This window comes from Bombus vancouverensis, chromosome 3 (assembly GCF_051014615.1).
Source record: "Bombus vancouverensis nearcticus chromosome 3, iyBomVanc1_principal, whole genome shotgun sequence".
NCBI classification, from domain to species: domain Eukaryota; kingdom Metazoa; phylum Arthropoda; class Insecta; order Hymenoptera; family Apidae; genus Bombus; species Bombus vancouverensis.
The window spans coordinates 17,047,369-17,074,901 of NC_134913.1; the positions used below are offsets into that span (position 1 = coordinate 17,047,369).

The window sequence follows — 27,533 nt, forward strand, 5'->3', positions numbered from 1 at the left end:
CATTAATTGAACGTTTACATAATTATGTAAACGTATACATAAATATGTTATAAACATTTAATTGTAAGGGATATACAGGGTGAAAAAAAGAGTTCATGATTTTTAGGATAGATAGTACTTACTAAATTATGAAAAAAATCCTAATAAACATGGGTCGAAAAATTAATAGTTTCCAAGCTATGAAGAATTTTTTGTTTTGGTTGAAACGAGTAACTCTCGTTTTGGAAGCTATGAAAACATTTTAACTCTTTTTTGTTTTATCCTGATAATAATTAATTCTGCAATCCAAATTTATATTTAAATAGAATTTTCATCTGCGCATGCGTAGCACTCGAATGAACTTTTTATCATGCTTCATTGAGAGTGGTAGCGATTTTGTAAACGTCAGTCTACTCTGTGTTGTTTTGTATTGTCTGTTTTCGTATAATTTCACTATAAAATAGTATTTAATTATATAAGAAAGACATGGAGAATCGAAGTCCAACCATGAGTATAAAATTAAAAATTAGGAACAGTGCTAATAAACTTAGACACAGTTCTCCGAAATTGCAAGAGGTGTTGCGAGAGGTTAGCCATCTGATATTCTCGAATTTGTAATTCTGTAAATTTAAGATTAATAAAATTCATATGTAATCCAATATAATGCTTTGTCAATTGTGTCGTATTCCAACAAAAATTTATCAGTGCAATAAAATTTAATTTTAGAGATGTCGAGAAAGAATGAGAGAGAAACGTGGACAATTATTTAATAAACGTAGATTTGGTTTGGAAAGTAATTCGAGAGATGTACAAGATACGTTGACTGAAATCGTACGTAAAGAATTTAATAACCTCGTAACTAGAGATCTTGATCCGGCTTTCTTTGACAATACATCATTTCTTAATGAATTGCTTAATCAAGAAGAAGAATTAGAAAATGAAATACTCAGTGAAGAAGGTGAAATTAATAGCTTTAATCGTTACTCTATATAGCAAATTATAATGTTTATCTGTTATTTATAGAACAGTGGATATTACAAGAATATGAAAAAATGACACAAGAAGAAATTGAAATACTAGCTCTCACTGCAGATGAACAAGACAAAGAAGTTATTTGTCCTATATGTCAGAGATCTAATTTAACACAAAAACAAAATAATGTAACTTGTATATCTTGTGATTTTGCATTGAATAATTGTATCAGCGTAAAGGAAGTAGGATATCGTATTAATAACTGTGTGAATAACCATTCTGCGCGATGTAAAAAAACACCTAGCTTTTTTCCTCTGTCTGAGAACAATAAGATGTCCTTGTATCTAGTTTGTGACGAATGTTCCACGTGGGCATCAATAATATAAGTTTTGATTCCCTCTTTAATTATTAAAAGATTTCAAGAATAATACAATCAATGAAAAGAACTATATTTTTTTATATAATCAATGTCCAACTTAAGTTTTTAGTAATAATCCCTTAATACATAATACACTTGATGGACATTTGAATGAAACTTAATGCTGGATATCAGACTAATATCCAGAAAAGAATTTACATAATAAAATGCTTCTTTTTAAATAAAATGTTAGAAATAAAAAAAACATGAATAAAAAATTAATAATATTTAATGTTAAGCTCATAGGAGAGAGAAAAAGTAAAATTTAATTTCTTTTAAGGTAATCATCAGAATAATAATACATGGATTTTTATAAGATTATATGATACATATTGTACAAAAAACATCCCCCTTTGTTGATTTCTTTATATTATTTATCACTTATACATACACAATGTAAAGTTAAATAAAAAACAACTGCATATTGTAAAAATTAATTGAACAGGTATTTGCAAAATGTAAAATTTATACTTCTACAATCATTAAAACAACCTTAGAAGTTCTTAAAGATTGTTCACCGCTTACAACATTTTGCTATATACAATTGATATTAAAGCTAACAATATTACAATATGCAGAAGTCTTTTATAGCTTAAGCTCTAATGGTTCAATTCTTTTATAAATGATTTGTACATTATCACATGAAATTTCGTATTAAAAACTTCATATTTAATAACATTAATAGTATATAATAATCTTGTAATTTGTGAGCAACCCATTTTTTTACTTCGTATGCGTTTAATTATCTGCAATATAAACTTTTTATCCTTTCAAAGGTATTACTATGCAAGTATCAACAGCTGTATTATTCATCATAGAATACAAGATCGAACTTGAAAATATTTAGTTTTAAACTGCAGTTTTCACGCTAAAAGATTAATCAGATATTTTCAACAATTTATGTTTCTTACTCCAGTCTCTTGTTATAATTTCATGGCACCGATTTCATCTAGGTATACTCAAGTATATATTTTCAAGTAACATAAAAAAATGTAATTAATTACTTGACGTTAATTATAAATGATTCTTTATTCGTCGATCTTAACAAAAGACTTTCTAAAAGTAAACGATTTTTTGACGAAAGTTATTTATATTTCAACTATTATAAAAATATACCAACAGTGTAACATATAATTAAGTCCGCAATATAGTTTTACGAATATATTTATCTTAAAAATAGTAAGAAACGATATCTAAAAAGAAAGAGAATAATTTCCAAAGATAATGATTTCCTTTTCTTTATCACTGTCATAAACGACGTATTTAGATAAAAACAAGCATAGTAAAAATATAATGGAATGGTTTGCTCTACACATTTTTCCTTCCTTTTTTTTCATGTATGTATGATCAAGTATTACAATGAATTTAATGAAGCATCGAGAAGAAAAAAGAAAGGAATTTATCGCAAAAATTTGTTATCGCAATTTATGAAATGTAAAGTTATATATAATTCTTTTCTTAATGCTGAGTGAACATAAACGTAACGCATATGATATAATTACCTAATAAATACGAATGTCCTTTCTCATTTTTTATAATATTTTATGCGAACATATGAACAATTGCGATAACCGCTATAAAAAAAAGGATGTTCAAATCTCAACGTGTTCCAAATTTGTAACAGTCTGTATATCATAATATATATTTTGTTAAATGTTTGCGAGTAAATTCATGTACATCTTCATATACTCTTTTAACAGTTAATTATTAAATTTTGTGGTCACAATTTTGAGAAGGATAGGGAAAAATTGCACTTTAAGTTCTTTCCATTCTTAACCGCAATCGTTGCAAAAGGAAATCTGAAGGTTTACTACTGTAAAAAAGAATCGTCTTAAGAATTTTCACGTAAGTTTCTCTCCTAAATTGGCTTACTGCTACGGTAACTGCTTTTCTTTCGCACGTTCTTTCGAAGGTCTAAGCAAATCACGTTTCGCGACTTATTCGCATATTATAATTGGTCACTGAGTTGATCGTCGCCGTTCCGTGCGATTAACTGCTGCGAGTGCTTCTTCGGGCAGGCGACCAGGATCTGATAGAATATCAGTGGCAGTACACAGATATCTTAGGGAGTTCAGAACAGCTACAGTCGAAGACAAGGAATGATTAATAATTCAAAATGATTAATGACTAATAATTCTGTGTATTTATAAATGTAACTTATTAATATTAATACTTTATTATGCCACTACTAATGTTTTTTCGTAAAAGATACAAACCTGGTCTGAGATCAACGAGTGAGCAATGTTGCTCGACCCACAATATTGTACTTCTGTATAGATCTTCGATACTCGCGGTGGATACCGAGGTATTGAAAGAAATCATTAGAGGCTCAAGCAATACACTGAACTAATCATTTTCTAAGGAAATGTATAACATATGTTCACGAACGAGAACAGAGAAAAAAAAACATAAAAAGTGTTTTAAGAAGGATACGATCCAAAATTTCCAATTCTCCCGTGTACGCGTGCGTACATACTCATCGAACATCTCCTTCATTTTACTAGTTCTGTGTCTAGAAATTGGAGCACCCGTTGCAGGAAGCATGGATTGACAATTACTGTAACAAAGTGTTCAATATATAAGTTTTATATAACAATTTAAAAGAAATAATGTTAACTGTTGTCTTTTTTAATTTCCTTATTACCTAATAGACGTATTAAGGCACTCGATTTGATGTCTTAAAGTATCCATCTCCTCCTTCAACTGATTCCTCTCCGCCCTTAACTGCCTGATATAATCTGCTCCTTTTTGCAGCATAGCGGCTTTGCTCATCTTCGTGTTCGGATTTTGATTAAGCTGCGGTATCAAACTGTGCAGCATGTCAAATCCATTTTTAATATTATATCTACGTTTTTGTTCCGCATGAATGTGCCCGACTCGTCTTTGTTCTTTGTATTGTCCCCGTTCTGATTCACCTTTTATGTAACCTCTACTCGGTGACAATGGGCTTCCTATACTCATCGGACTGTGCAAAGGACTGAGGTTTAACCCTTGAGGACTGTGTGCGTTAGAACTATCCTTTGGTGACCCGGGACTATTTTGTGACTGATGCGCTTGGGTGTTTGTATTTAATAGCATTTGTTGGCTGCAAGTAGTCTGTTGCATTGCCTAATATGCAACATACAGTTGAACACGTCATATAATATTATACAAGCTGAAGATTTATTATCGTCGGTATTAATGTTACGTAATATAATATCTTTATGTGACTTATTATTTAAGTCCTCGTGGTTCAAACTAAAGAGTTTCATCTACTACGTATGCTATTATAGCGTAAAAACGTTGGGTCAATTTTATGAATATTAGAGAGTACCCTCTTCTTGAATGACACTGATTTAAATAACTTTTGATTTCGAAATAAGATGCAATAAAAAATATACCTGTTGTTGCGGTTGCACTTGGATCGTAGATGTTTGCATAGTTTGGACAGTGACCGGCGTGGTAATATGGTGGGTAGTTGTTACCTGCGTAGGCGAAGCTGAAGGTGGAAACATAGGTAAGATGTGTTTCATAGTAGTAGTTGTTTGGGTCACTGTCGGCATTACATTATCAGCCGTCATATTCATTGTGTGTACACCAGATGTGTCTATGTAACGATATTGAAGCTCTCATAATATTCTTTATCGACAAAATATATAATACCGTGTGATCGATTTCTCAATAATTTGTGCGTCATGTCGCCATTAAATGATTTATAAAATATAGAGAAAAGCCGTACAAAGATTACGTTTCTTAAAATACATACTATTCGTGAGTAACTGTGCGAGCAAAACATTGTTATTTAGATTTAGAGCGGGATCGCTCGCCGCTGATACTAATGGTGGCGGATGGATTCTTGATGCGGTTAAGGACGAACTACTTCGAGACCTATTCCTTGCTTTCATCTGATACTGAAACAGAAAACATTTTCGTGATTTCATTATAAATTTCTTCAACTTCCTATGCTTCGTGTATCATAGAAGGGAATAGAAAAAATTGATTTATATTTCATATGGTATTATTGTAGCTTGCGTATGAACCTTGGGTACGGCAAAAACTTCCTCTTTCTCCGAATTGGACGCGGCAGGTTGCGGTAACAATTTCGTAGGTTGTACGGTCGGCGTGGTGAGATCCAAACCGGAGGGTCTGCACTGTAACAGTATCGGTGATTGCGACGGTTGCTCCGTGGAAACCGATACGACTTGTTGTGGTGGGTGTGTCTGAAAAATATCACGATAATCTGTTTCTATTGCTAATCACAGTCTCCCGCCTCGTTAATGCATTATTCAAATCGAACACCACGTTTCAATGAAACAAGACATATCACGTCGTATCTGTGAAATAAATACCTTGAAATTATTAGTGTTGAATTTGCATTGCTGCGCATTAAAGTTTTGCGGAAGTGTGGGAAACTTATAACACTGTTGCGGTTGAACGACTTTGTACGGTTTTGACGAGATCGGCGCGACCGGTGGTAGAGGCCTGATGCTCCTGTGTTGCGTCGACACTGTAGAATTCGTTTGTCCAAAAGTTTGCTGTACCGTCACCAGATTTTGAACATGAGCAGCGATAGGCGGGATTTGATTCGCATGAGCAGACTGGTCGTTCAACGCTGGCATCTGCACTTGATTTTGAACCGGTGTTAGTTGAACGGATTGGATCTCCATGGCGTAAGGTTGTTGCTGCGAAGCTTGTTGTTGTTGGTACGCTGAGTTTTGTTGTTGCGCTGTTCGTTGATACGTTGACGTCCGTTGTTGTTGAGGTTGCTGGATCACTCGACTATTCCTCGAAGAAACTCTACTTGGTCGACTTTTTTCCCTGACAGGTTGACTGGTTGCAGCGGGTTCATAACTTTGTTGTATGGTACTATAATTCTCACTCAGAGTTCTATAACGTGCATGTAAAAGTTAAAATAGAATTTCATTGTAAAACATTCTAAGTAATGAACGATCGATGCTCACATATTATTCCTGAACGCATTCGTTGGCTCTGGCTGAGGTTGAGTATATATTTTTGCAGTGTATTGCAGATTCTGTATAGTACCTCCTTGTTCGTTCTGTGCTAACGCTGGCTGCTGTGAAGCTTGCTCGTTCTTCGCTGCTGATTCTTGGCTCAGCTCGTTTATCTGATTCATAGGCGTCATTAAGTCGAGATCAGGATAGTTCGTGTTCAAGGTGCTATTTCGAAACATGTCGTCCTCTTCCGGGACAGGGGGCAACTTTGAATTTAAAAATTCTAAAAGATTACGATTTATGAATATTATTGATTCGTTATCGTCCATACCTACAATATAGTGAATTTCACGTTGATCGGATACCTTGCAACGGTTCAAGAGTGTCCATAAAATCATCTAAATTTGGCTGGAGCGGTCCCAAGCTGGGTTGTATAAAATCCGCCAGACTAGCTCCACGCGCTACAATTACAAGCAACCGTATAAAACAAAGTTTATCGTGTCATCTGTTTCGATACATCTACATCAACTAGACTGTTCGCGTTGTTTCTTTCAACTTTTGTCGTTCCTTCTTCCTATTACAACGCTCTAATTATCGACACACGTATTATTCTCTTATCATCTCCGCTATCCTTATCGGTCTTGCACTTATTTTCGTTTTATATAATTTTAGTTTTTAGCGAATTACCAATTTCTCTCGGATCGGGAAAGTATATTGGTTGATTTGAACTGATTGTCGAAAATAACGTATCAGTCATGAGCTCCATGTAATCTTCATCAACCATCATACTCTCTCCTCCTGGAGTCCCACTGGTCCCACCGTGTGTGCTGCCTGTACCTGCTCCATAGTTGCCCGAGATCCCCAATCCATTGCCCCAATCTAACACGTCCATCGATTCCATCTGAAACGATACCGCCATTTTCTACTATGAATAAGAAATACCAGTGGTTCTTAGAAATTTTGTAAAATTCAAATGTATTTAACGTTTTCATCTTTGCAAGCTGAAGTATATTTCACGATAAGGAAACTAAGGGAAACAGAACTACGTTTTGAAACTCGACCTAATTGAAAAATACATTTGCTTGAAATTTGAAAAATTAATCGAGGCAAATGCAATAGCAATACGCCTATATTTAATTCTCAGTTTCATGCAAATTTAATCGTAGAAAATTTGTGTCTCGTGGATTGAGGAATACCATCTCGGTGCCATCCTTGTTCGTCCAGCCAAGGATTTTGTTCCGATAGAACATACGCCATTTCTTGTACTCCGCAGTAACAGCAGCAAGTTTTCGCTTCCAGTATTTGCCCTCTAAGACAACCGCCTGATAAGAAACACATCTTTTAAATTTATGTACGTCGTTATCGAGTTGCAAAACTTTACAACGGCTATCGATCGTGTTCTTTCATTACAAAATACAGGGTGTCTCAAAATTAATTTCGCATAAATTAAAGAACATAAGAAAGCAATTGGCATTTTTACAGTGTGCGCTCTAACGTTGGTGAACTGATTTCTCTCTCTCTCTCTCTCTCTCTTTCTCTATCGATCTTTCAACGTCGTCAAGTTATTTTTAACGCAATTACAAAAATAATTCTCTGTAACCAGGAAGTTTAACAGACGTCGTTTAAGCGATCCATTACCCTGCATTTACAAAGCACTTTTCGAATATACCGCTGATTCCTACACTCAATTGCGATCTATTTTAAGTAGATTGTTTGACAGTCTCTACTTTTAAACAGAGGAGAGCTGCTGTTTGGTTTGCAGGACACGCTCGTTTTTATATACGGCCATCGTCTTCAACGTCTAGCTTCGAAGAAGATAGCGACGGTTCTTTTGTTCTTTCAAGTAGTCGAGACAATAAACAAAAATTGTTCGATTCCACTTTGAGACACTCTGTGCAAGATCGCCGCAAGAAAAATGCTCGACAAGCATCGAACTCTTATCGTTTAAGTGATAACTAAACGTACCTCGGGTTTATTATGAGTATCAACATCCAATGGAGACGCGAACTGGCACACCAGCGTGTTCTGCTTCAATATAACTGAAATGATACAAAGATAACTGAAACTCGCGCTATAACATGCGTCTATCACCGATCCTCTTCCAAAAACAAAAAAAAAAACCGGAAAAAAATTAAATTTTTTAATTTCCTTATTTCACGATACAAATTTACCTTATCTTACGTCATCCGCTAATTCTTCCCTCTTTAAGAAAAAAAAAAATGAAATATCAAATATAATATAAATTCTTTATAATATAAATTTGCCTTATTCTACGACGAATTTAACAAGCTCTCGTAGAAACAATAGAAAAGTACATTACAGTGAAAAATGATCCAAAGGAAGCGGCAATATCTGTTTCACCGGATTGAAAAAGAAGAAAAATTGCGATCTCCAGCGATGACATGCAAATGGATTCGCGTACATCGATTCAACGGAACCACGACTGATCGAATGCGCATCTAAAGGTAGCACAATGATTTTGTAGCTACCGAAAGATCGATTTTTCCAAGAGAAGAACGTCGCGTCTTTTTATTTGAAAAGAAAAAGTTCATATACGAACCACGATGCGTGCTCCTTGGACGAACTTAATTGAGTCGACCACGCGAACGTTTGAAATGATTAGTTAGCTGCCCTTCGACCTACGGCCATGCTCGATATGCTCGTTGCATCGGAGAAGAGACGCAAGCGTCCCGATGCCGACTTTGCGGCGACGCATTTTGTAGCGCACTCGCGAAATAATTCTCGTAATCACTAACGACAGCAGGTACAAAGTCCTGCGATGCTGTCTCGATTGCGAACTAAAGTCGATGTCCCTCCGTTTCACGCCTCCAACTCGATCAAGCTTCCGTTTTCACTTTGCTCGTGCTGCACCTTTCCTATCCTTTTCCCTTGATGCACAAATTTCGTCCCGTTAATTGAATGAAACGACGTTCAAGCGAAAAGTTGAAACGACGTCGCGTTAAGAAAAGTATGTTCGATCGACTTACGGTGGCGATACAAAATTACAGAAAAGCGTAAAGTTTGTAAAAAAAAAAAAAAGAAAAAAAAAAGGAAGAAGAAGAAGAGAAAAATTAAAGCGATTCGAAGAAATGGAGTTGGCGTTTTAAAATAAATTTGCAAGAGTTTGCGGAATATTCTTAGGAATAATAAAATCGCGGATATTCGCTTCGAATGGAAAACAAAGATATGCGACAAACAAATTGTTATCGATCTCGATTGCGTATTGGGTCGAATGGAAAATATCACGTTTGCTTATTTTCAGTCGGCGATCGAACACGAATTGTACGTAAAATCTGCGAACGTTACGCTACACGATTCTCAGCGTGAACGAAGCGTCAACGAACGAGGAACCACTCGAGATTCTTTTCTTTTACGTCAACTCGTCCGAAGCTAAGCTACGTACAACTTACACGATTTCCCGTGTCTCTCGATCTTACTACCGACCTCGTTTACCTTTAAATTTTGGCATTATCACGACGTGACGCAGTTTTATTTCTTTCTCGTTGTTACATGTAACTGTAATTCTTTGCTCGATCGGTTGGCATTTTATTCGTTAATCGACGAGAAACGAGTAAATGAATATTTGCAAGTCTGACGAGTGGACAATCGGGAACGCGGAGGCGGTGGATTTAAAAATAGCACTCGCGGCGATCGAAATGTCAGTGAACGAGATACGGTTTTGCGCTCGCTCGTGTCTCTTGCACAATTCAAGCGGATCGGTTTATTTAAAAGTACATCTTCTTGCCTATGTGATCTCGATACCTATCGATGTATCGTGCTTTCTTCGTTAAAATTAACTCGTCGACTAGTCTTAAACCTTAGTAACAAACAGTACGAATCTTTGTTTCTCTTAAAAAAAAAAGAAAAAAAAAAAAAGAAAAAGAAATTAAAAGTAAGAATAATTCCTCGTTCGTTCTATAACGTAGCCACTAGCTCTGTTTTACGTCACCACTGATCCAAAGACTTTAACTTGGATTTCTTTTTAATCACCTGCTCCGCTCAACTTTACCTCGGTCGATTCCTCCGGTGCTTCGATTCCCAACAAACTTACTTTCTAACTTGGAACTTGTTTCGAAACTAACCCGAAATATTTAGGTCGACTATTATCGGAATCGGTCTCGTGCGATGCGAAAAGCCGTTTCGATTTCCCTAAAAAATTGGAAGTCGGAAGCCGAACGGATGGAAGAAACGACGCAATTTCGCGGCGACTAAGAATTTCGAATTTTCTGGTATGACGGTATTCGCGAAACTGAAGTTTGCTCGAAAGTTTCGCAGGAACTTGCGAAGAAACCACGCTCGGTAGCCGCTGGCGGGGATTCTTTGTCACTGGCGTGTCACGTGCAAGATATTTCTTTATTGTGCACGCCACCACAGACTATCGTCTTATTTTCGCGACTGAATATCTTGAATCAATTTAATTTGGCTTTAGATTATGTTTTATCTCGCCCCACTCTTGTTTTTCGATCGTAACTGAAAAACCGTGACTGTCTTCCAAATTTTTTGCGGAATAAATTCCTCAATTTTTTGTTCAATCCTGCGATTCTCCAACCGACGAAAGATAATTAACCCTTAAAGCCTAACAACTATACCTGGCTGACGTACCTGGCTATATCTGTCCCAGATGTACCTGGTATATTTTTGCAAGTGAAAAATTCAACGAGTTAAAGCCAAGTTGAAACGTCCAGTAGCGTATTTAGGGATATAGAAAGTAGCGAGTTGTTGTATCTAAATTTGTATTTAACTAATTACCATCTAATGACAAAATCCGCAATCATTTAATTGCCAACGCAATAGCAAACTTATCGTTCGCAGCGGTGTCTTGTAAATGAGATTGCGGCACGATGATATTAAAAAATTCGCACCAGGTGAAATTTTATTCGGCATTGTCGTCCAGGGATAAACAACGCGATCGAATGGAGAAAATAGGTACATCGGGACAGTGTAGTCTAAATTCGGAAGAAATTTTCCGCGTTACGAAAAGAGTAGTACGATACTAATATCAATATCGAGGCTTTCGCAATTTGAAATTTATCACGCTCCGGACGAGCAACTTTTTCATTTAAAATAGGAAACGATGTTTTAAGTGGACGAACAAAGGGGAGGAAGCGGTTAATTCGAAGTGAAATAACGTTTGAGCGATTCCGAAGGTTTACAAGTTTCGACTAACACAAACACTGTTTCGATTCGAATGCTCGGAAAATTGTAATGGCTCAAAATAATTTCAAACACGATACGATTCCGATCGATAGGTTTTCGTAATCGGTACGATTTAAGATGAAACTTAACAGTTTATTTAAACAGATGGAAAACACGAGCAACGTAAAATTCTAATTTCGTTGTAAAGACGGAAGAATACAGAACGTAAGTAGGTCTGGAACGTTTTAGTTTTTCGAAAACGCGTTTCTTCTTTTCCTGGCTCATTCTCCGACGAATACCGTGACCCTCGAACCGTAACCGTTGACCGTGACAAGTTGGCCGAGGGGAAAAAAGTTGTCGCTACGAGAAAAATAAAACTAACGATCGTCGTTATCACGGCGGCCTCGGGTTATCACGCGAAACGATTGTTAAAGGCCTAAAGGTTAAAGCAAAATTTACACTTGTTTCGAGGTGTAAATGTGTCTCGGGATTCGCCTACTATTTCCGGTTATATCGCCTGTACTTCGTCTATAGATTTTTCGAAAGAATCCCGCGTCTTTTATACAATCGGCGTTAATTCGTCGAACATCCTGATCGCTTAATTTCTGATCGTTTCAACGATCTTACTCGTATTAAACATACGTTATTTTTATATTTATAGTGCATCGACGGTCGTGGTTCTGCGTTCTGTTCACACGTGCGTTTCCTTACATTGCATGTGCCAGCACCTCCATATCACGTTGTTCAGTCTAATCTTGTCCTTCCATCTCAGCCTGATCCCTTTGAACCGATTCCACTTGGGCGATGTCAATTTCTGTCTGGAACAAATTCAAATGCCCATACGTCATACCACTGTAAACCCAAATTCCGAGCGTTCGATCGACGAACCGCGTGCATTTTACACGAGTTCGCCGTTTCGTTGTACGAACGCTGTTATAGAAAATAAACGAAATATTCGTTGGACGAAGGTGGAAGATAAATTTCAATCGCTGTACTTGAGAAACTTTCTAACGATAAAAAAAAAAAAAAAAGAAAAGAAGAAAGAAAAAAGAATACAATTTGGTCAGAGACGATGGAAAGAACGCAAGAGAAGTTGAACAATACGTGAAAGTGAAAATGTGCGAATCGATCGTAAAATGACTCGAGCTAAAAGTTATTTACTCGAATCACCGTAAAAACAAGATATACCCGGAGAAACATCTTAAAACGAGCGAATGTAAATGGTCGGCAAACAGCTTGAAAACTTAAGACAAGACACGAAACGCAAACACAGAGTTTATCTGCTTTCGCGGAATATAGTTGAAGCAAGTTGCCGTAGTAAGTTAGCGTCGTAGTAAAGTACTCGGCAGCTAATCGACGGAGCTTTGCAACATCCAGATAAGATTTCCAGGTCCAAGAAAGACTAATTAATCCTTATCGAGACGTTTCCTCGTAGTTTAACGCCACGATGCAACGTTTTCAGCGAATCCAATGATTTAACGTTAGTCTGCCAAATGGAAAAATGGTTTCCTACATAGACGACCTACATAGACATTACGGTGATCTAAAAGTTTCGTGGATTACGTTATCTTTACGATATGATATTCTAACGACGTTCGATTCGCCAGCGGATTTATCGTCAAGGAAGCTACGTATGTTTGTTCGAACACGGTAAACACTTTTCCGTACTTATCCCAAGGAGGAGGAGGAGCGGGCTAAATATAAGCGAGACAGAACGACCAGCGAATAGACGAGATAGAACGAACCGAAATACCGTGGCTTTGGGTTTGCTAGATCGGAAACAACGATGACCTGTTCGTTGAAATATCCACGAGCGAGTCGAAGGAGCTTGTTATTTTCACTAATGGAAAAACTGCTTACACGATCCAATTTATGTTATCGGCGAAATCCTGCGAGGCGTAAGTTACACAAGGCACGTTTTCTCATTTTACAGCACAAATCTCGTTCTTTGTATTTTAACGATTACGTCTCGATCCTTTGTCTTCCCTTTCTTTTCCGAGGCAACGTGTATACGATTGCCATTCTGCACGGAACGAGAATCGAACGATCTACGTAAGAATCTACTGCCGGTACAAGTTTTTCGTTATCGAAGTTCGCGGCGATGTAACATCGTCGAAAAGCCAACAGCTGGAAATGGTGGTAAGATTTCCACTAACAAGCGTTCGCGTTACTACGAGTGCCGCGGATATTCTTCCTTTCTTGGCATGGGACTCTGATCAGCCGAGTCCACCGTCAGCATTTCATTTTTGCGTAGATTAAATCGATTAGATAAGAGGAGAAATAAGGACAGAGGCGACACACAGGCTGCACCGAATCTTTCCAACTTAATATGTTTATGCAATTTATTTGTGTATTTCAGTTACGGCATATCGAAGTTTCCAGTAAACAATTTATCAAATTCAATAGATAAAATTATTTTTCATTTTTCAAATATAACGTATATTATATGCGTGGCTGCTAAACGTTTGAATTTCTTCCGAGATCGTGATCGAATTACGCGAGAAAGATATCATAATCGTAATAATAATCAGAATTGTATAATACCTCTGAGAAAGATAAAATAATGTTTGTAGAAGAGTCGCAGGCGATTAGAAAATCGTCTTGGCTCGCTTCATCTTTAGAAAAATTATCTGCCTGATCTCGATAAAGAGCTAAGATCGACGATATTAATTAAGAAAATTTTCCAAGGAAGATTCTCTGTACGATAAAAAATGGGATCGATTAAATGATCAAATAAAGAAAAAATCCGTTGTGTGTGGTCTTAGTATCTGAAAAAGCGATTTTATTCTCCCGAACCGTCCATTTTGTCCATTTATCAAGAATACGAAATTTAGATTCGAATCTAAGTCGATTCCTTATCGATCGGACATTTGCTACGTGGAATTATCAAATTTGATTAGTCGGATATCTCAAAATCTCGTCAACATGAATCTCCAGTTTCATGGAAAAAGATATATCCAACTGAACAACTCGACGTCGAAATCTTTCCAAGCGTTAAATAATTTTCCCAAAAATGGATAAATTCTATCGCACAAGTGCAACATTAATAAAACGTCCGGATTTCTCTAGACTCTCGGCATCCGATGTAGCGGAATCTCATCATCCTCTATTAATACAACAATTAAATGGTTATCGCGTGTCGGATGAGTGCACAGAACGAATCGTCGAAAGCGTACGATAGCGAAATAACATCGAGGAATCAAGCCACTCGAACGCAAAGTCGTGTCTCGCGAAATCCACCTGTTTCTCTTTCTAAGCGCGATGAATACCATCGCGATTAATTAGCCGCGAGCATCTCGTTATCAGATAACGATTTATTTGTTCGTCGTACAGCCGATGGCTCGATCTATCCGGCAGAGAAGAGCAAAGTCGATTATCATTCGTCGTTCTGTCATGGAATTTCCCTATTTCTTCTTTAGATTCACCATCGAACGCTTTCAGCTTCTTGTTTTTAATTTCGACTCTTTTACAAAGTTGCGTAATGTCAAATACGCTGTCATCCAGTATTTTTTTTCTTTTTCTTTTTTTTTTCCTTTTTTCGAGATAAGCTGACATATTAGGAATTTCCTGTGCTTTTTATCTTTTAGGCAAAATTGTACGACACAGACTATCGTGCAATAACGATCGAACGAAGAAAAATAAAGATGATACAAGGAAAGTAAGAGATAAAATTTTAGATTTCTCGGACATCTTAAAACGATAGATAAGGTAAACTTGAAAGTTACGTGTTTTTTTACAGATATTCTTCGCAGCAACATTTTTATTTTCATCGATGAACATCGCAGTCGTCGCATTACGTATCGTAACCCTAGACTTCGTCGTTGGGAAATAACATTCGTTTTATAAATTTAAACGATCGATACTTGAATGCGATATGAAGAAGAGGAATGAAAATTCTACCACACGTTTGTAACGATTTTCTTATTAAATCTGGTTGGTTTACCAATTGAAAGATTATCATATCGAATACGACGCAACCGGTAAGAATAGAAAGAGAATTGGTGTACGAAGAATACCAGAAATATCAGGAAAGTCGTCGAAGAAGAATTCAGGAAGAATTAGAACGACTTAAACACGCTCTGTTGTAATCCGCCTAAATAATTTCTCAATGCAACGATCGTCTTACTTTAAGAACGTACAGCAGCAGCAGAATTTTTTAATTCTACGTACAACTGATAGTTCTTAGCATCAAAACGACTCGAGAGATTCTTAAGGCTTCGTCGATATTTTCTTAACGTCGTATAAAATGCGCATTCGAGATTTTTTGAATAAAATTTGAATATCTAAGTGGTTTATAACTGGTGGCGATTGTAAGACGCGGGAACATTACAACTGGGAAATGAATTCGATACGAGAACGTGTAATCTTCGTCGTAAATAATCACGTGTTTGTAACCGTGTTCCATTTGATGATGCGTGTTCACGCACCGAAGCAAAATTCCGAATTGCTCGAGTCGAGAGATTTATGCTCCCCCAATTGCGTCATTGTTACAACGAGACGCACCATTATCTATGATACAAAAATACAAAGGAGCAAAGATTCCCTAAAAATTCGTCATCCTCGGTGAATCGTATCGCTGTAGGTTTAGTACGGATCACGAAAGTTTGTCACATGTTCGTATATATCGAATTACACGAATCATCAGGTTCACTCACGTGACTGTTCGGTAAGACGCGTTGTTAAGCTTCATTCAGCGGAATGTGCAACTATATACATGTACACATGTATACATCATACATATAGGCGGAAATTGATAAAAACTCCGACGATAACTGCAAACCGAGCGTAGGAAGTGAAATCGAAAGAAGCGTTTCACTGAAACGAAAGAGACGCGTAGCGAGTAGTAGGCGAACGCGACAAAGAAGAGGAAGAAGAAGAAAAAGAAGAAGATAGGAAAAATCGATAAAAGCTTCAAAACGACTGCGTCGAGAAACGGAATCGAAAGATGCTTCGACGATCGAAACGAAAGAGCCGGATAAAAGGTGGCAGACGATTACCGAGGCACAAGGATAAGGAAAAAGAGGAGAAAATGTAAAAAACAACGAGAACTTGGAAACGGGTGTAGATATAGAGATCGAGACCGAAGTTTTCTATAGTCGCAATAAAAGAGACGGACAGAGAGTAATAAACGAATACGAAGACCAACGACGGGAGGAAAAAGAAGCGGAAAAGCGAATAAAAGCTTCGAAAGGAGTATAGCGATGGAAAATGAAAATTAAAAGAAACGAGATATCGTAAAATCAAAGGGTAGAGAAAAGAAGAATACGAGGGTAGAAGAGAATCATTGAACGATAAAAAGGAGAAAAACAGAGTCTCGTGCGATGGAAAAGCGAGCGTGTTCGCGCTTATATTCGCGGGGAACACTGAGCGCACGCGAGCGGTGCCTCAGCGGTAGTCGATGACGCAGTGGCCTTGCACGATAAAAGACACGTTGTGACACACAGGCCTTTACGGTAATTTAGCTCGATTTACTTTTTCGAGTTACGCGTGTCGCGAGAGAACGGCTGCCGTGCAACCGGAGACCTGGCATGCTTCACGCTATCCCTTGCACGAGACCGTTTAGAAGTTCTCTAGCTTCCTCTCTCTGTCCTCCACCTCTCTCTCTCACTCCCTCTCTCTCTCCCTCTCGCTCGCTCCCTTTCTCTCTCTTATATACCTCTTTCATTCGCGGAAGTTTTACCGCAGCTTTACGAACAAATTGAGCTATTTAGCCTAGTTTCTCAAACGCGTTGAAATCTATATTTTTGAACGCTGAGTTTGTGAATTTGAAAACTTTGAAACGGGCGTATCCGGTGCATGGAGGAACTCAAAGCTATGCTTTAAGAAAATGATGGAACTTTTCGAACAAACGGAAACGAAATTGTGCGATATCTCGTGATTCTCGGATGACCGAAACAATTCCTATTTATTACGGTGAAAAACCAACCACTTAAAGTACCAAAGATTACCGACCGATCTTAAAAAAAAAAAAAAAAAATCGTTCAAACCTAATTGCATAAAGTACCTCCTGTTCAACCTACATCGAACTATATGTAAAAAAAGCGCTATTGATTTCCGTCCATTCAAACGTCCATTCAACGTCGAATAGAACGATCGCGATACCTGCTTGAATAACGCAAACACGTGGTTTACTATCGAGCAAAGAGTCGAACGGTATCAAGCAGGATCGTCAATGAACGTGTCACATATCTTATCCACATACGGTATTTTACGGTATTTTACGGCATTTCACGGCTGGTGAATTAGGTTCGTGTCCAAGATAAGGCACGACCGCGGTAGTAAAGCGTCGAGGACGAAGAAAAATCGGGTTAACCAGTATCAAAGGCTAAAATACAGTTACCTATCGAAACTATGCAACGCTTGTTATCGACCAAGTACACTGTTTAAACACATTCAGGTACTTGCTTATTAGTCACGGTACTAGATATTATTACAATTGAAACATTTATCATTACAAAGTGTGCGCAAGGTTATGAATAATAATATATGTTCATTAGTGAGGTCAATTAAAATTAGCATAGGGTAATCGCTATGTAAACACAATCGTGATTAAACCGTTCTTCCTACTTTTTAATAACACGAGCAATTAGGGAGCCGTTAAATTGCGCTATAACGGAAAAATGGTCAGATCTGATCGTCGTTTAGACGATTTCCATGGAATGCAATTTTAACGAGGTACGCAATTGCCAGCGCATTTCGGGATATTATCGCGAGTAGTTGTCTCGAAAGACGCAACGACGACGAGGTCGCAACACGTGAAACTCTCTCGAAATAATATTGCTCATAGGTTGCACTGACAACAATGACGTCATTGCGGGCAGAACCGTGGACGTAACGCACTGGTCGAAGTCTAAGGGCTTCGTGAGATAAGCATTTCGACTCGATATTGTTCTTTCGATTTCTGATTCCGCGTTTTTTCTCGAGTTCCTTATTTACGTACACGATGGCGTTTCAGAGCTTTGTTTTTTTATTTTAGTAGTACAGCAACAAAACATCTAAATGACTTTCAAATTTCACGTTATTTTTCCTCCTATTGACGTAAAACCATGCTAGTAAGCTAAATATGTAGACACGTACTAGGTTGAGTAACAGTCGATTCATGATTTCTTAAGCTAAAGGAACACGTAATACGAGTATTATCACTTTCGTACGAAATCTATCCAATCAAGAAGCGCGTCATTTATTTATCCCATTCCTCTATACTTTCATATCTTTCACGAGGAAAATATCGGATATAAATATTTTTACGATCTTTCGACGATCTTTTTCACGTTTCTCGAAAATCGTGCACCGGCGAAAAACGAACCAACTTTATCACTTAAACGTGGTTTTCAAATTTTAAAACAAATCCCGACAGATCTTTCCTACTAATACTTATAAATTATACCTATCTATAATAAGTATTAACTTATTGTAAATAAACAGCCATGTCACTGCGCCACGCCAGAAAAATTACTGAAAATTCTCAACGCGAGAATTGATTGTAATTTCAACAAATAAATAAATAAAAAAAAGAAATCTTTCCTACTTCGAGGAAAGTAAACAACTTCCTCCAAAAATTTGCGATATTTTTAGATCAAATAGGAGAGATTTTCAGGTGTATCGGAGATACTTTACAACGTCGAGCAAATTATTGGTCGAGTACGTCGATAAGATACAATACGATTTATCAGTCATTCTTAGACACTCGTACAACGGAAGGACAAGAGGCGTGTCAGAATTATTCCACCGATATATCTGATACGACTGCCGTCCCAGAAGTCTATCTCGCTTTCGATAAAATAACCTTTGGATTTGAGCGAAGAAAAAAAAAATAGGCGAAAAAAATAATACATATATACCTTATCGAGCCGTTAAAGATTCAAGAAAACGGCGTTGCTTTTCTTCTCTTTTCCTTCATTTTATTCTCATTCTTTGACACGGTGAACGTGTACACGTAATTTACGAGCGTGTTGTTCAGGACGAACGTTTACGTTGCGTCATTATGACAATAATATCACCGTTCTTCCACTGATAAAGATATATACGTCTTTTCACTTCGCGCGTCCAATTGCAGTTCCGACGTAAATCATCATCAATCGATTAACCCTTTCATCGGGAAGACGGAACAATAACAATGGAACGCTATCGGCGGAATTACGATATCAGGTTCATTTATTATCCAATCGCCGGGACGGGCTAAAATAACGATTGACCGGCTGAATAAAGTAATGCGTTTACTCTGCGTATGGCTGAACTACATTGTACACCGTTAATTGTACGAAGTTCATTTTAACGTGTCTTATTGCATTCTGTTATCTCTTCTTCTTTTCTTTCTTTTTTTTTTTTTTATAACTCACAATAAAAACGATCTCTATCCGCAACAATAATTTATTACGCTTAATTTCCATTCGATACGTTTCAATGTTTATACTCGATATATACGTAATATAATTACGTAATAATTACGCATAATTACGTAATATATTTCATATAATTCTTGAAAGTAGGCAGGTCCACGATTTTACGATTTAATTACATATAACTCTTCCGTATTCCATATAATTACAGATACGCTTATAAATAAAGATTTATGAATGTTTATGCAAATTCGAATTTTTATGAAACGAAACAGACCGACTAAAGAAGAAGAAAGAGCCTAATAAGCCGAAATGATCGCTTTGCTCTTGATATTAGATATTATTACAAGTACGTATGTATGCACTTTATTATAGATATTTTGTACTTTCGTGTATAAAATACTTCGATGAAACGACGAATAGACGAAGGAATGCGGCTTTGATTATTGATTGGTTTATTTCTGATAGACCCGACACAATCATAAAGATAAGCACGCAATTGGTCGAAAGTGACAATGTACGTAGCAACGCGTTACAGTGAACAACATAGAGCAATACGGTTAGCCATGATCGTTATATGCATTCTGTGCATTTTTATACGACGATGAATTACGATATAGACTATCTTTTATAGAATCTGACTTCTGGCAATTAGAATCAGTTATTACGAAAATATGTTTCACGTTGTACATTTTCTCGTTTAGATACGAATTTTTCCTGTACAAATAATTGCCCGTAATTAACAAATTTCTTGCACTTTAATCGCAGGAATATAATTACAACGAAATCGTCGTAACAGCCGCAGAGATAAAAGATGAAGAACGATAACAAGATAGTACAATGTAACTAGCAGCAACTTCCTGTTCGTTGTTGCGAGTAATTTATAGAAACCTTCGCGTTAATTCAACGTAACATTTTTTATTTTCGTCAATGCATACTCTTCTTTTTCGAATCTGTTTTCGTCTCCGTAATTGCTACTTGTTAAATATCGTTCGTTCGAAATTATCGATTACATAAAAAGCCTTGATAAACCACGGAATTTTTCGAACGTACCTCGTTTCGGGACAAAGGTTGTTTCCGATCGGCTAGATCGTTTTAAATAGCCACATATCGCGTACAAAATCTAATAATTTCGATAGTATCGACTTACTTAGATCGATCACGTTAAAAAATTAATTTTAATATCGTCGCAAATTCGTGCGATCAAATTCGTGTATCCGAAAGAAATATACACGTTCTTTTCTTTTCTCCTTTTTCTCGCCAACTTTCGCAAGAGCAAGATACAACGAGATTGCGAGGCATAAAAATTGAATTACGGATAAAACCGTCGACCAAAATATTTATTTATATCCACGGGGCAGAAGTGTTTTCGCCATCTGGTCGATTCGACGTTAAAAATACTCCAAACAACGAGTCTTGTTCTCGATTACACTGCGCTCGGATTACAGGACCTCGATATCGACTGTTTTCAGATAACGCCAACTTATAATCGACACACCTAAGTGGCAAAGTGACGAGAAAGACACGAAATCTAGATAAGCCTGTTTCCTTGTCCGATCTCAATAAAACGTTAGTTAGGCCGATCTAATGCTTGGATTCAAGCGCTAATCCTCCGTAATCGATCGATAGCTCATCAAACTTTCGATAGATCCAGGCTTTCGATCGACCGATTAATCGATGCACATTAACTGGCCATTAAAAAATAAAAGATCAAATTAATCCATTTTGCTGGTGTTAAATGGTGGACGATTAGATACAAGAGTAAAATCGAAAAGATTCGACGATAAAGCGACAAATAATTTACTCGAAAAAATATTTCCAACTGGAGGAATTCGCGCGAATTCCAAAACAACGCGAGTTTTTAATCGATTTATCGAAAGAACGATATGAAACAAGAGAGAAATATTTGTTAATCTCGATCGCTGTATCAGAGTTTGTCAGCGTGTTCGCAACATTGCTGCATTCAATTTTGCAAAATATGGACAATGATCCATCGATTACGAGTTTACTTCTTTATTTATGCCTTCGTTGATCGAGAGGTGGAAAGGATTTGAAGGAAGTCTTCGCGACGGGGTTCGAACGGTCCCGTATAGGGGAAACGGAAATTGTCGCGGAGGCAGACTGTCGGCTTCGTCGAGGCCGAGTTTAATTGCGGTGTTGTCGTTTGGTTCTACGGCCTCTTCTTCATTAATTCAATTGTCCGTTATCAGGCGGAATGCCGGCGGCACGGCATTTGTCCGGTTGCCGAGCTCGAAATACAGTTCCATCGAATCTGCGCTGTTCCACTAATCTTGCGAGGGAACCGATTGCGAGAGGAAACGCCACGCATTCGCTTGCGGGTTCTTGCAAAACGTCTGAACACTTTGAAATCACGAGACTGTTACAAGACGACTACGCGACGCTACTTTCCGCTCTATTCAATGGCACGATGGTATAAAGTTCGATTTCCCTTTCTATTGCTGAAACGCGATTTCTCACGACTTTGACGATTCCATGATCGATGGAGAGACAGATAACTACCGTATATTAAGATCCATTTGTAATTTATACATGCATTACCACTCATGACTATTCGAACGACTTGAATGGATGGACATTTCTTGAATAATTTAAATACAATTTCTAGTTGGAACGGTATAATCGATATTCATTGCTTGGACAACGAATCGTATGTGTTTATATAATAGCAGCTTGGACATATTGGCTTGGCAACTAAGCGATTGCGGATTTTGTCAATACCACCTAATGCCAAAATCCGCAATCGCTTAGTTGCCAAGGCAATGGTAGAAGCGAAAGAAAGCGTAGAGATTTAATAAAAATTATGAACGATACTTGCTGGTAACTTAAGAAAACAGGCCGAAGAAAAACCGAGGGAAAAGAGAAACTCACCTGTATGCTAGCGACATGCACTGGAACAACTTGTTCAAGGACGTTTCAATGCTGAGTTGCTGAGAAGTTTTGTCGTTCGAAGAGCTAGTGGCAAATTTCTCTTGTAAAAATCCTGTGGAAGCGATAATCGCGATCTTGGCAGCTTCCTCGTCAGGCACTGGGACAGCAAGTTCATCTTCGTCGTCCTGGGCCTCCGCCTCGAAGTCAGAGACCATAAAGTGACCAGAGTGTATGGTCTCGCGAGAGTCTCGACCGCTGTTCTCTTTTCTCCCTGTCCCAGGACGATGAAAACTCTGGCTGGACGTTGTGGTCATCATTGTTAACGGCTTTCTGTACACCAGTTCGGCCTGCATCCCTCTTCAGCGCCACTCTGCGGATCACAGTCGCGTCGATACGCATTTTCACGCACATTTTCCATTTTTTAAATTTTCATTTTTTTCTCTAATTTTGTTGTTACTCCTTTTTTTTTTTAATACGAATCGCGTGTTCCTCATTAGCTTCGGATTTGTTCTCGGTCATCAATTTTTTACGATGAATATTATTGGAGATCGATAGGATTGCATCGATAAAAAATTTAAAGGTTTTGCGGTAATATCGAAAGGGAAAGAACGATACAGTTCCCGTAAAAAGTTGTTCAAAAAATTCCAGAAGTTTCTTACTTCGAATATTAACCGATTATAAATTGTAGTATGTTTGGTAAGTTGATCTGATTTCGAATTGGCGTGTGGTTTATTCAAATTACTGTAACCTAAGGCTAAGTACTATAGCATCTTTTAATATTTTCTAATTGTGAGTGAAACAATTTCATTTTTTTAGCTGTATTAATAAAAACTTAAATTTGCATAAATATTCGCAATCTAGCCACGACATGGAATTCTTAATACGGTAGCAACACAGCTTCAAAAAAAGAAGACTTAGAAAGAAAAAGGTATGAGTGGGTGATAAAGAAATACAAAGAAATCTAGAACAAGGCCGTTAACGTAGAATTTAGTGGTGTTAGTCGACCTCATTTCACAAAATCTCTCTAGGTTACAAAGTCTACATGTTCAATCCCGATAGGATGGATCCTTCCCGCCAGACACAACAAATTTATCGGGCCACTGATAAGTCTACAATTCTCTATTCGACGCTTGTCTATCTTTTTCGTTTATTACTATGAACTTTGCTTCCGCTCTTTTTTCATCTTCACTTCCGTTAACCCTGCGTCTTATTATATGCAAGAAGCTTCTCATTAAAAAATTTTTTAAGTATTTTATTTTATAAAGCTATTGTTACGATTGTTACGAAGCATTTTAAGTGTAATGAAAGAGAACGTTTCCCATTGGAACACATCCTTTGCTAACGTGCGAATTCAGAGCATGTAAACAACCTTTATGCCTGGTTGAACGACCGGGAATCGTTAAAGTCGTCGTTTCGACCGCTTATTTCCATGAAAACGTGACCGCGCGCCAGAATTTTCGATGGTCAGTGACTTCTTCGACAGAACCGCAGATATCCCCTGTCTAAAATTAGACACCACACATATTTGCAGATCAACTATCATTTACGGGCAAATACAAACAATTTTCTTTGTGTTTAAAACCTTAACTTCCTAACCACATCATTGTTTACCGCCTTAACCCCCTTTCTCGTTCTTATGAAAAAATAAAAATTTCGATACAAAACATATTTTGGTATAATTCGTATTAATTTTTTTATTTTTACTGATTATATCGTACTCGATATAATTTGTTTTGCAGTTCATAAATTAAGAAGATTTAATAAGAAAATAATCATAAATGTAGCGTTATAAAGATACGATAACTTTATGATAAGGTAACTAGAATAAGACGCAACGATGTTAAATCGGACATATGTTTATTTTAGTAAACTTAATTTATTTTTTGTACTATAACTTACAAGTAGGAATAGTGCTCGAATTTTGTCTTTACGCATGGTAAATATAGTATAATTTATCCTTAATAAAAGGACATGTAAACAGATAAAAGATCCCTAAATAAAGAAATTGCGTCCGAAAGGTTGGTAATCTGAGCGATGAGTTAACTCGTCTTAATAGGTTAAAGATCGTACGGAAAAATGTCACATCAATTCGTACGTCTTTTCGTAGCGTTACTTCGTCTCTAAAGCACATAAACTTTTTTACCTATTGTATGTTAGCTTTTCTTAGAAGCAAAATCCAATGAATATTAGAAAGTTGAGGTTTGATTACAATGACAGAATGAATTAACATGCTGAGCCATAACGTAGAAAACTAATACATGTAGTTACGGGTGTTGCAGAAGAACTAGGTAAGCCTAATATTTATTCATATAAGCGTGTTTTTATAATGCACATTTTTCTTATTTATACTGCTTTGTTTAAACTACATCAAGTTACATATATTTGAATAGAATGACAAAATTTTAAATTACTTGAAAACCCGCAACTTGGTTACCGACTGGCCCCAATCGTAATTCTGTAAAGTGTAAAGAATCGTGCTAGTTGTAAAAGAGTTAGCTTGAACGTATGTTCAACGGTTCGTCGATTTTAACATGCATTACGTGTTAGATACCTCTAATAAAGGTGCGTGGAAACCTTCACCGAGATACATGTTACGAAAACGTCTAACGGAAATCGAAGTCCATTTCTAATAGACATTGAATAGTGCATACACGATATCGCAAATTATGGGTTGATCCGTTATAACCGGTTTCGGGAGTAGATCTTTTTCCATTTATCGACTAGGTATTAACAGCTGACGATATATCTTTATAAACGCATTGGAATTTACCAACATTATCCACAGGATAGATGAAATACGTGCAATTATAATTTCAATCGCATGAACGTAAAATGTACTTACTACTTTTCGAACAGACGAATAAAATATCATTTAGCCGTTGATAAAAAGTTCCAAAGTCATAGTTGACAATGATCGTGATTTTACTAATATTGTTTACGGTACCACGTATTTTTTTTTTTTTTTTGCAATATTACGCAAGCAAGTTTATCAGGGCGGATTTCCTTTGCAACAATTCTATTTAATAAATGGCCTTAATATTCCACTATATTATTATCTTAAAAGTGTTAATGCCCTTTCACCCCGGAGTCACTTGGTATCGGTAAGGTTAACCGCTTTATCCGTTCGTATACGAAGGTTTTTTCCTTCCCCCGTGTGGCTTTAAAAATTCTGTTATATTTATAGAAAACAAAATATAATAAGCATCGCTAATATAGCTACTGAAATTTTCTTATCGTGGAAAGCATGTTCTATGACCGTAGACTCTATCGATAATCTATCTCTATCGATAAATTAGAAGAGTAGAAAATGCGCGATCGTACACGAGGATAACAAGCAATACTTTCTGACGTAATCGCGAAATACATACCATGCGTACTGTATCAAATGTTCCATTGTGATTCTATTTTGTTTAAACACTTGTCATCCCATCTTATGTATGGAAAGGCAATATTAGTATAACTGCGCGTTTCTGTTTCTGTAATCTGTATCGTTTCGCGAGGCTGGCTGTGTATCGAAGACAGAAACGAGCTTAGAGAGTTTTTATAAGACGCCAGAACTCTTTTCAAATAGGCACACCTCGATCTCTTATGTCTTATGTCTTATGCAACCATAGGTCGTATTTAGGAACTCGTCGCGGCGCAAACAAAAACATTCTGTTTCGCCCACACGTGCGCGTGGCCACGGGAAACGTGTTTTTTAGTTGGGAAAAACATGGCCGTCCTGATTACATGATAACAACGGCATATATTCAAATAGTTTGTCAGAATAACAGTATTATAAAAACTTCTACAAAACACGATAAGAATATTTTTAATCATTGTATAAGATAAACATACTACACGCTTCATTGCAAATATACGCATTAAGCAATAAAACGTAACGATCGTATGATACTTTAGATGAGAATCACGCTGAAGAACAATACTAATTTTTGATATTTCGTTTCTATGAAAATATACACAGAACGATATAGTATTTTGAAGAGTGAAGATAGATTTGGCAATGATACACGCATGGCACCTGTCACTATGTAGTATGGTTGTGAATCGAACGAGGAAAGTATGTACTGCGCGTACATTTTACTCCTTTCCTTTCATCGTGTTTGTCTATCATGGTTTAAAAGTCGCTTAGAAATTCGCTTTGAATCGTCGTCTTTATCTTACTACCCTGTGGTAGAAATTGTATCTCGCGCTTCTTATACTTTGTAACAACTAACTAAAATCTTCTTGCATAAAAACATCGATGCAATCAAAAGATCTGCATAATATAGATTCGTCATTCGCGTAGAAAAAAAATTAGTCGATGATCGAAAACATACCCAAAGCGTATGCATGATGAGGATACGTTTATTTCGTGAATAATGAACACGTATGCGTAACACAGCACTTCTTATAAAGAATCACCAGAATTCTTTATTGTCGACTTTTCTTTCTCTATCTGGCAACTCACCTCTCTTTTTCACTGCGTGTCACCACTCGTCGTTGATACGTACGCACTGTTGTAACTTGACGACGAAATTTAACGATCTCTTTGTATTAATTTTCCCTCGATCTCGACCAATATCGTCGCACTCACGCTCGCCGTCAGGCTGGGCCGCGCGGCGCCGCGCCCGGACGAGGCCCGTACGCGTTATTAGACGGCATACGCTCGCTCATACTGCCAGTGACGCCATTTGCACGAATCCGCGTCTACGACGGACGACTAGCGACTCTGTGTCACACAGCTGACATGGGCGCGTTTACTCTGACCAATCATCAACCACCGTCTAAAGTAGAGCCGCTTTCTTAGATTCAAACAAATACAGACTTCAATGTTTCCTTTTCTACTTTTGCTTTTTTTCAAGTCTCGCGGTACTTTCCGTCCTGTTC

At 37.2% G+C, this 27,533-nt stretch overlaps 2 protein-coding genes and 1 long non-coding RNA gene across 13 annotated transcripts; 2 read left to right on the top strand and 1 right to left on the bottom strand.

The window, feature by feature from the left end:
* The first annotated feature begins 129 nt into the window (after positions 1-129).
* On the top strand, positions 130-3,037 carry LOC117154329 (RPA-interacting protein alpha). The gene is made up of 3 exons (XM_033329248.2): positions 130-567; positions 706-937; positions 1,003-3,037. Exons 1-3 carry the CDS (start codon positions 466-468, stop codon positions 1,335-1,337), a joined length of 669 nt encoding a protein of 222 aa, XP_033185139.1. The 5' UTR covers positions 130-465; the 3' UTR covers positions 1,338-3,037.
* Positions 1,722-27,364, bottom strand: Mondo (MLX interacting protein mondo). 11 transcript variants are annotated; one of them, XM_033329236.2, is made up of 16 exons: positions 27,115-27,364; positions 22,665-23,034; positions 12,148-12,254; positions 8,266-8,339; positions 7,497-7,622; positions 6,988-7,222; positions 6,666-6,761; positions 6,310-6,583; positions 5,698-6,235; positions 5,389-5,568; positions 5,115-5,259; positions 4,750-4,847; positions 4,014-4,477; positions 3,803-3,926; positions 3,586-3,715; positions 1,722-3,449 (listed from the first exon to the last, which is right to left on the bottom strand). In XM_033329236.2, the coding sequence occupies exons 2-16, from the start codon at positions 23,015-23,017 to the stop codon at positions 3,328-3,330; spliced, it is 3,066 nt and encodes a 1,021-aa protein (XP_033185127.1). In that variant the 5' UTR covers positions 23,018-23,034; positions 27,115-27,364; the 3' UTR covers positions 1,722-3,327. The 11 variants fall into 11 exon arrangements, with proteins under 11 accessions (XP_033185127.1, XP_033185128.1, XP_033185124.1 ...); XM_033329237.2 differs by having other exon boundaries at positions 6,988-7,201; positions 27,115-27,362; XM_033329233.2 differs by having other exon boundaries at positions 4,750-4,955; positions 27,115-27,362.
* On the top strand, positions 13,058-15,424 carry LOC143305173 (uncharacterized). The gene is made up of 3 exons (XR_013061912.1): positions 13,058-13,334; positions 15,024-15,094; positions 15,176-15,424. It is a non-coding gene; the product is annotated as an uncharacterized LOC143305173 (long non-coding RNA).
* Positions 27,365-27,533: the final 169 nt, after the last annotated feature.